Raw genomic sequence first — 10,507 nt, forward strand, 5'->3', positions numbered from 1 at the left:
TGATGTTCTACCTTATATAGCATCTAAAAGATAGGGGCCTATATAAGTGAAATAATAATTCATTTAATTTCATTCATTATAATTTTTTTCCCTGCAAACATTTTCTGCACACTTGTTTGGGTCAAGTATAGTGGAATACAGAGGTGCATAAAATAGAGTTGTTGCCCTGGAGAAGCCCACTAGCTAATAGGGATGATAGAGACCTGAAACAACAATAGGAGTGGGTGGGTGTGTAAGTGTTGGGATGGGGAGCTGAGTAGGGGGCTGAGGCGGCAGTGAGACAGGCTGGGACCTGGGACCTGGGACCCTGTGCTGCAGTGCTTGCACCTGGACAAACATCTCCTTGAGCAACAAAATACAAAGAAACTATAAGGGACTAAAAACAACTGCGTGCAAGTGCAGTTGGGGCAAATTATGGACAGCAAGATACAAAATAACCAAAAAGCCCAACCGCCACTTCGGAATGGTCAGGAGCAAAAGCAGGGTACTGCGCATGCGCCCTGCACACGACACCACCAAGGGGATGGGCAGACCACCTAAGCCAACCCTCCGGCCCAATCCCTGCACACACCCCTACCCTCACCCATATAAGGAGCATGCTCGCCTTCCCCTCCACAAGTGAGTAAGCCAGGAAACTTGTTGTTTTTTCTCACTCACCCCTGCTGCAGTCGGGGCTCCAATGAAGCCTTGCCTGAATTCCTTGTCTGACCTCTGATTAATTTCTATTGATTAAGGAGGCCAGGAACCCTGGTCATAACAGCAGTGGGGACAGTACCTAACCCAGGCCCCATCATAGACCAATGCTGACTCCATGGCACTGACCACTTGCCTCCCTACCGGGGAAATAAATATATGCTCTGTCCCCCTGTAGACAGAGCTCGCTGCTTTATCTGTGTCAGCAATGCTCCCTTGATCTCCAAGCAGTCAGGGTCCAGGGCTCTCTGCGCCTTCCACAGACCTGATGAGTCTCGCAGGCCCAATTAGTGAAGCACTGCTCCAGTAGCTTCTCAAGGTGATGGGGAGGAAAAGTGCGATGTAGGGATGACAAATGCAGGTCTCAGAGGGCGAGCTGTTCTCTGAGAACTGGACCACTGGCCTGTGCCTTGCTGGTGTTGGTGTCTTGGAGTCCTGGCTGAGGTCCCTGGCTTACGCTTGTGGAGGAAGGCCTGGTTTGTTCTTTTGATTCTGACAGAAAAGTTATCAGTTGCTTTGCTCTGCCCGCAGGTTAAAAAGACTCACTCTCTTACAGTTCAGATAGTCATTAATCATCAGCATTTCTGTATGATTTTTAAAATTCTGATAGAACACATGACTTTTTTATTGCAGTAGAGTTGATTTACAATGTTGTGTTAATTTCTGCTGTACAGCAAAGTGATTCAGTTATACATATATGTACATTCTTTTTTATATTCTTTTCCAGTATGGTTTATCACAGGATATTGAATATAGTTCCTTGTGCTATATAGTTACATGGCTTTGTTTTTTTTTTTAGGATAAATTGGTAGAGTTCCTCTGTTTCAATAGAATAGAATATTGGAGTTGAGGTCAGGAAGCCCAGCTTTAAAGCTCAATTCCAGCACTCAGAAGCTTTGCGTCCTGGGGGAAGCCACTTAATATCTCTGAGTATCAGTCTTCTCATTTGAAAAATGTCATCCTTACTCAAAGAAATGGAAGTGACGAGAACTGATATCAGACGTGGAGAATTAACTGGAAACTTCTGGGAGTGGAAACTATGGATGACCTTAGCTATCTGCCGCGGTCACCTGCGGGGCAGGCTGGATTTTTGGCCAGACTGGAGGAACAATGCCTGGAGTGGAAATCTAATGAAGGCATGATTTGATGGGAAAGAAATGCAAACCTAATGGTGGACTGGAGAGACAGGGCAATGGTATCTGGAAAGGGGCACTAAATGGTAAGATATGACAGTGGTTCTCAATCCTGTCCACACAGTAGGTGCCCGATGATTACGTGTAATGTCTGTTTCTCTAGGAAGGTCCACTTCGTGGGTCAGAGTAGGTCAGTGGCACTGGTCATTAAGAACCGCTCTACTCACTCCCCTTGCTGTGATCCCAGGGATCCACATCATCAGTTACTACCCACTCATAGGGAGTGACTACTATAGCCCAGATACAAGGCTTAATATCATATGGTTTACCTCATTTAATCCTTGAACTGCTATCAAAGGATTTCAATCTCTAGTTTGCAAAAGAATCAACCTGAATGCATGCTAAAAATGCTGGAACCCTCTGCCGTAGTTTCTGATTAAGTCGGAGGGCAACCAGGAATTTTTGTCTTTAGCAGCACCCTGATGGCTTAACAGCTTAACAGTGCCGCAGGAGGTAGGTGGTCTCCTTCACCTTCACTTCAACTTTACAGAGAAACGAATTGGTCTTTAGAGAAATGATGAAAAGAACCTAATATCACATGGCAAGGCAATGTCTTCCAACCTTCAGCTCTTCATTATTATCTAAACAGACTCTCCAATATGACTCTAAGTGTCCCAGTAATCTAGTTTCCCACAGAGATCCCCCCCGCCAAGAGGGAGGTAATAGCCAAGCAGGTAAAACTAATATTTATTTTCATTCTAGATTGCATACCTAGTGAGTTTAGTTATTTTGTTCATCTCGAAGCATAGTGCTAAAATCTAGTATTTGAAAAGGAGGTAGAAACCCAAAAACTCTCTACCAAGACACACACCCAACTCAGACACACATACACAGACACACACACTGAGGCCCTGTCTGGACCAGGTGGATCCCTCACGTGTCTGTGACTTCTCTCTAAGTCAGATCAAGAGCATCCGACCCACCACTCCAATGTGGATTTTTATGCTCGTTTCCCAGGGCAGGGCAGGGTGGGTGGTTTAGTGGGAAGCGTACTTGCAATAACCCATAACCCTTACCTCAGTGCCCTCAGCTTCTGTCCCATGGTCCAGGGTCGGCAGCGAATGTTTGCCATGAGATCTTTCTGGAACTGTATATTCTGGAAGATTTGTTCTGGATCATGGCTGTCCCCTGTTTCATCAGCAGTAAAGCTGTCATCCAAGTTGCTGAAATGATCGGGGCATTAAGGAGGAAATCTGATTAGAATTGCTTCCATCCCAGATCTTGCCCTGGGTAAGTTTAGCATCTTGCTGCCTTGGGGTCATCTGTATGAAGTTAGTGTGTGTAGAAGGAGAGGGGAGGGATCCAGGGAGTCAGAGAGAGAATTCGGCAGTTTTTAGCAGCCACTGGAACACATTCACTGGGCTCTGTTACTTTGATGGGTCAGTGAAAGAGAAAGGCTTCAAAGGATAAAAGATACTATCAGAAGACAACGTAAAAGGAACCAGGAGAGTGCTCATGTAGGATTGCCGAATAGCAGCATCTTTGGTGGCAAAACCATTTCTTTTTCAGGCTCATTGAAATAATCAGCTAATTCCAAAGAAAGGACGCCTCCTGTCCCTTAACTCTGGATGTAAAATAAATAAAAACCCAAACTCTCTCATCCAGAGATCCCCCGCTCTCTGTACTCCTGCTTTGATTCACTTGGAATCAGAGATAACAGAGGCAAACAGGCAGCAGTTTCTATGAACAAGAAATTACCTAAGCAAATTTACATGCACAAATGTTTCAGGGAAATAGTTACTCTCTAGAAGAACAACTTTTCAACACATAGCAACACTTATTCCCAGTGAAAATGAATACACTAATCCTAATGCAACTTTTCAGGAAGAGTTAAGGGTATTTTGCTGCGGCTATTTCATCAATGATGCACTTAAAAGTAAGGGAAAATAATTCCTTTGCTTTTCTCTAATTCAGCTTGTTTTTACTTACTCAAAGGAGAATTGCCTACAGTTTCTCCAAATTAATGGAGATTTTAATATACCTTTATAAATATTTAACAAATTTGAAGAATACTCCCCCACTTCTAACCAGCCTGTAGCCTTTTCCAACAGAAACCTCATTTATTACGACAGACGTATTGTCTGCTCTCTCTTGACAATGCTGAGTAAACAGAGAGAAAACAGATAAAGCGCATCTGTGGGTTTGGCCAGCAATAAAGCCAGGTTGGGGTACAGGCTTTTGGATTCTGAGCAGAAGCAGGTAGAGCCATGAGTGTCTGTGTACATCGCTGAGGTTGCCACCCTTTTTGTCTAGTGACCTGGAAAAAGGAGTTTCGGAGTTCATTCTGAAGGAGAACCGAGCAGGATGGGGACTTGGTCCTCTGGTCAGATGCAAGCAGGGGTGACCCAGGCTTTCCCTCCTCACAAACCTGCCCCAGTGGATGGATGGGACTGGCTCACCTGAGCAGCAGGGACTCCTGGTAGAAGTAGTGCTGGCTGGCATTTCTCCGGATGCTCCTATAACGCTGGGATGCCTTTGATGGTTTCATGGGAGCAGACTGGCTGCCCGTGATTAGTACTGGTGGGCAGGGTGCTGGGAAGCCGGCAGGCAGGAGCCTGCTCCAACGGAGGTTTCTGAACTGGATCTGCGAGGCGCTCTGCCCTCCAGTTCTCAGGAGCTGGACTGCACGTCTGTAGCCGATGCTCGGAGCTGGGGAGAAGCCAGGAAGCCAATCATGCATATGTATGTTAAGGTGGCTGTGGCAGCAGAGATTGGCTGGAGTCAAGACAGACAAAGGCAAGAGGCTTGGCCAGGTGATCTAAGAGCACTTGGTGCTGCCCAAATAATCACATTGGTGACCCTTGTGCCCAGAAAGGGCTCTGTGGTTTGCAAAGCACTTTGCATCTATTACCATGACTGGTGTTCACAAAATACTTAGGGAGAATGCAAGGCATAGGTTTTTGTTTTTTGTTTTTAACAAACAAGAAAGAAGCTTAGAAAGGGTAAGAACCTTGTGCGTGTTCATGTAACCGGGAAGAATAAATCTAACTCAATATTAGATCTGTTTCTTTGACTTTAACCTTTGTATTCTATTGCTTTGAGTTAAGAATGTTGCCTATAGCCTGAAATATACAGGAGAGCCCATTCTCAAGGCTCTGACCCTTAAGGGTGTAACACTTCTCCATTCATATAGAGATAAAAAGTTGCAGAACAGAGAATAACAGTTGTCTTGTTGGAGATTTACAGGAACATCGTGACCTGACCTAGGTGGACAGCTGCAGGAACAAAGGATTCCTACACCAAGAAGTTTGCAATAACCAACCCCGCCCCTCCCTCACCTTGCCTATAAAAATGCTTTGCTGAAACCCTTTGGGGAGTTCTGGGTTTTGGGGGGGCACAAGCCATCTGTCTCCTTGCATGGCCCTGCAATAAACCTTTATCTGCTCCAGACTCTGACATTTCGGTATTGTTTGGTCTCACTGTGCATCAGGCACACAAACTTGCATTCAGTAACATCCACACAGCAGAGCCCCAGGAGAGGCACCGTCATAACACTTTATTTGTTTTTATTTATCTATTCTCAGCTTCTTTTTTTCTATTTTGAAAAGAGTCAAACCTACATAAATGATAGAACAATACCACAAATATTGTATACTCCTAACATAGATCCACCAATTGCTAACGTTTTGCCACATTTGCTTTATTTCTATCTATACACTTTTCCCCCTACACCATTTAAAAGTAACTATCAAGAAAAAAGCTTAGGGAGGGTAAGAATCCTGTCCGTGTTCATGTAATAGGGAAGAATAAATCTGACTCCATATTAGATGTGTTTCTTTTACTTTAACCTTTGAATTCATCCCCAAGTCCAGGACTTTCCCATAGCTTCACCATATAAACCTCCATTTTTTAATTAACACAAGAAACAATTTGCTTGCAGCAAGGTTGATTGTACATTAACTGAATGGGCTGGTGCAGGACTGAAATAGAAACAGCCTTTGCTATTGAAGACACCTCGTAGTCAGTACACTAGAGATGCCACAAAGGGGTGAGTCAGTGAATGGGGCAGGCACCAGACAACAGGACAGAAAGGAAATCTATTAGCAACTCCAGGTGTGGGGCTTAGGAGGGGGCCTTCATTCATGCACTCATTCATTCCTCTATTAATTCATTAGCAAATCATTCTTACTGTCTGCCATGCACTAGACTGACAAAGGAAGCCAGAGCCCTAGCCTGGGGCATTGAGGTTCAGAGACTACCAGACAGGTATTTAGACTTAGGGCTCTGGGCGTGAGAACAAAGCAGAGGCCGGGGCACCAGAGCTGGCCTTTGCTCAGAGATGGAATGGGGCCTGTGAAGTAAGGTCACCTGTCTGCCAATTTGCCTGAGGCTATTTGACCTGATAGTTTGTCTTAATACTAGATAAAATTTGTGTTTATCAAATGAACAAAATAGCATAGTAACAGAATTATTTCTAGCCTCCTGAGGTTAGTTTTTTTTTTTTTTTTGTAGCATTCTTTTAGAGATCTTTACGTACATGAACTATATCTGAGCATTTCAAAGATTCCTTTCATCCTACTTTTTCTAAAGACCGCTTTTCCTTATTTTGAAATATTTATTCAAAAGTTGAAATATTTTATGCAATCAAGTATTTTGAGCATTTTTGCCTCTTCTTTGCTTATATATATTATACACGTGTATATGTATATATACACGTGTATACATATATATATGCTTGTGTTTTTCAAGGGGTAGGAAAAGATAATAGCAATTTTTGAAGTATACTACAGGGATTTATTAAAACAAATTATGATATGATGTGTTTTTATTAACATCGGTAAAATGAGTTTTAATGTGCTCAAATTTGTCTGTGTGTTTTTTTTTTTTTTATGGCTTCCTTGGTCTGATTTTTAAAAATTCTTTTTGAAGTCCACCTGGCATTCATTGTGGTGATGAGTGCAAGGTGAGGGGGTCATTGCTACTCCTTGTTCCCAGCACGAGGGACTCAGATTCATTTCCCCAATTCCCCTCTGGGGCCCCCTGCTCCTCTGGGCTCCCAAGGGCCAGGCAGAAAGAGGAAGTGCAGGCAGGGGATGTCGCTTTCTGAATGCAAGGGATAAATCACTGAGCGTGCATCTGACTTCCTCTGACAATTTGATTAGAGTTTTTAGATGTGCTGGGTGGTTTTAACTTAAGCCAGCATGTATATATAGATAAATGACTAAAAATCCCTTAAGTGCGAACAATTTAAACACTTTAAAAAATCAGAAAGGATCCAGTGTCAAAATGGGCTAAACTATTATTTCCTAGATGAACTGCTTACAGGTTCTGGGTAGTGGGAGAAGGAAGAAGATAATAAAGGTTGAAAAGGACAGAAGTAGCAAGGGAAGCTCTATTTGTATAACACACAAATCCCTTTCAGTAGGAAAAAAAAAAAAGAATACAATTTTGTTAGAAATCCCAGGAGGTTTTAACAGAAATCATCAGATGGCTTAGCTTACAGGAACAATAACATTCATTCCCTTCCTCATCAATTAAAGACATTTCCCCCTGCTGCTAAGTGAATAGAATTCTGAGACATGAATATCCCCGAGAGGGTACTGAGTCTCATCAGCAACGCCAAGCTCCCTTTTCTAAGTTATCAAGTGTTTAGCTCTGGATTTTACAAGAGAGACTTTTCCATTTCTGGGATATATTTACTTGCCTGTTATATTGTTTGAGAGACTCTAAAAGCTTTTGTTTGAAGTTTAGAAATGCACTTTGGGTCCAGAAAATGTTATTGAGGGAAGACATTCAAGAATTGTTTCCAATTTTCTAAATGACAACGGAATTCGTTGAGACATGAGAGCAAATTGTTATTGTTGAGTTCCTCCTGAAATCACCAGCTGCAAATAAGTTTGAAACTGAGCAGACACTCTGAGATTTCCATGAGGAAAATCATGATACTCTGTTACTCATTTTGAGAGTTGTGAGAAGTTGACCACAGGGCTGGAGGGGTCCTTTGCTACGCTTGCTCTCTGCAATGAGTGAAGACAGATTGTCACCACCCCAACAGAATCCTGTGGAAGGAAGAAGTGATCCTCATCAGATGGGTGGCAACTGGGATACGAATTATAGAGCTTTCCTGTCCTGCTCTGCAGTTATGCTTCCTCAAAAAAAGAAATTCTTTTTCCTAGCTGATTACATCTAAACACATAAACTGTCCTAGGAAACAGGGAAAAATCAAGCATTCTCAAAAACTGGGGTAAAGGAAAGCAGTTGAATTCCTTGTCAAGCAACCATTTACTAGCTGGCTGAGGTTTTTCTTTAACGATTTTTAGATTGTATTGTCCGTAGTTAGGGGGGACTTTTAGACAGTTCAGCAGTGTTGTCTCTTGGGAGTGGTGGCCTCATCTCAGCATTTCCTTCACATCCTTCACAGAAACGTTATGTCTCCAAAAGCTGATGGAAGCCAAAAACATCTACGGATCGGCTGAGTGAACACAACAAAGCAGATTCTGCACAAGACATCTTTATAATATGTTGACCTACCACCTAACTATGAAGTTTACCATGTTCTTGCTTTAGTCTAAGTGTGATATTTTAAAATCCTCTATTTAAAAAAAATTATATTCGTTTTTCCTTCAGTTTTTACTGACATCTCTTTTCATCTTGTTTTTTTGACATATTTTCACTTCTTGCTTTATTGTGACCTTTCAAAATCCCTTTTCTTAAAGTGCAAAGCAATTTTTCCCTTAAAATTTACTTTACTTTCCTCAAGCAAGACTTTTAAACAATTAAATGCCCTTCTCTCTTTATTTCCTTTAGAACCATATCTTCTTTTAGGTTAAAGCGTATTTTCGTAGGTCCGTTCATATTTGTTGATTTTCAGATGAGGTCTATTCTGACCCATTTATGCTCAAAAATAGTTCATGTACAAACTCAATTCTCATCTTAAATATTGTACCCATGAATGCCATGAGGATCTTCCTTATAAGTCTTCTGGGATTTTTATACTATTTGTTTAGAGATTTAATAGCCTGAAGCAGGGGCAGCTAGGACTGGAGAAAAAGCAGGCAAAAGTAAAATTTCTTACTGTGTTTCTCTTTCTTTTGCCAACCTCTGGCATCCCCGTTTGTTTCCAAAGTCACTTTCATTCCAGCAGCTTCCAGTGTGGCTGTGGCTGACTGGCTGCCTTCCTGTTGCTACCTTCTGCTGGGTCTAGGATGGGGGTGGGGAGTCCCGCTGGACCACAAAGGAGTAGGTTGAGGGCTTCTCTGTGGAGGTTGAAACTTGTAGCATCAGTGAGAAGCCCAGCAGCAGCACCCTTTGGTATTTGGTAGTGAAACATTGTCTTGAATCTCCTGGGCAGACATAGAGGAGGGTTATGGATCTGTAGTGACAAAAGAGATTCTAAACATAGGGTCTTCCTGTCTCTTGAGGGAGGCTCTGTACGGTGGTAACATGGCTAAGCTGGAAAGGTGTTTCCCAGTGGCCCCTTTTCTGGGTGGTTCTGGGCTGTGGTTGGCTACAAGAGATACGTGAACGATCTGGAGGATGGAAGAGAAGGAGCTGCTATTTTCTGCGCTCTCAAGGTTGGCGACGAGCAGCAGGTGATGCGCGGCTCACACACGTTGCCTCTGAGTCGCTAGCCCGCCCCATTGGCGTGGGGTTGTAGCCCAACACTCAACTCCTTCTCCTCCTATCGGGTCTCTTTTTTCAGCCCCTCTGAGCGCTGGACCAGGTATATGTGCACCTCTGTGTGATAGGCACCAACCACCCCTGTATGTCATCTGCATCTTTGAGGTTGGAGATGATGGGGGACACAGGTGGGTTCTAGTTTTCCCAGGTGGGTTCTGGTCATTCGGCGGGGGTGGGGAAGGGAGGAATCTCTCTTGTCCTCACTCTCCTCCATTTCACACCCAGCTCTCCTTCCTCACTCCCAGGCCAGGCGACCTAGAGCAACTTCAGCCCAAGAGCAGAGGCAAAAGCAACACCTTTGCATCGACTTCACCAGCTGCCATGACTGAAGACCTTCTAACCCCTATTACAAATCCTAGATATTGACTCTGCTTCTCTGGTTGAACCCTGACGGAAAAAGCTTTCATGGCTGCTCTTGCCTCTGGAGTTTTTTTCTTAAATTAGAGATGGTTGTATTGCTCTGCCAGAATTATTCAACTTTCTCCCCAAACCCTGCCTCCCCCACTCCTTTCTCAGAAAGGGCAAAGAGCCAAGTGGGAATTGTGATTAGATACTATTTATTTATTTATTTATGGCTGCGTTGGATCTTCGTTGCTGCACGCTAGGGCTTTTCTCTAGTTGCAGCGAGCAGGGGCTACTCTTTGTTGTGGTGCGTGGGCTTCTCATTATGGTGGCTTCTCTTGTTGCAGAGCACGGACTATAGGCATGCGGGCTTCAGTAGTTGTGGTTCACGGGCTCTAGAGCGCAAGCTCAGTAGTTGTGGCGCACGGGCTTAGTTGCTCTGCAGCATGTGGAATCTTCCCGGACCAGGGCTCGAACCCGTGTCCCCTGCATTAGCAGGTGAATTCTTAACCACTGCGCCACCAGGGAAGCCCATGTGATTAGATTCTTGATGACCTACTTTGGGTTAGTAGTTTGATCTGTCTATGATGTATCTTTAAAAAGCTCATTGAAATATGTATTATATGACTGATGTCCTTGCTTTTACCATGTTTAAAGTT

General features: G+C 43.5%; 1 protein-coding gene across 1 annotated transcript in view; it reads right to left on the minus strand.

Moving 5' to 3' along the window:
* Positions 1-4,377, minus strand: part of TMC3 (transmembrane channel like 3) — a gene marked incomplete at its 3' end in the record, with an annotated part of 46,732 nt that extends 42,355 nt beyond the window's left edge. The window contains exons 1-2 of the mRNA XM_081228457.1: positions 4,286-4,377; positions 2,903-3,049 (exon numbers count right to left, since the gene is read on the minus strand). Of these exons, the coding sequence (XP_081084583.1) occupies positions 2,903-3,049; positions 4,286-4,374 (236 nt within the window). The 5' untranslated portion in view covers positions 4,375-4,377. The remainder of the gene's footprint in view (positions 1-2,902; positions 3,050-4,285) is intronic.
* Positions 4,378-10,507: the final 6,130 nt, after the last annotated feature.

Source organism: Mesoplodon bidens (assembly GCF_964165515.1).
Source record: "Mesoplodon bidens genome assembly, chromosome: 3".
NCBI lineage: Eukaryota > Metazoa > Chordata > Mammalia > Artiodactyla > Ziphiidae > Mesoplodon > Mesoplodon bidens.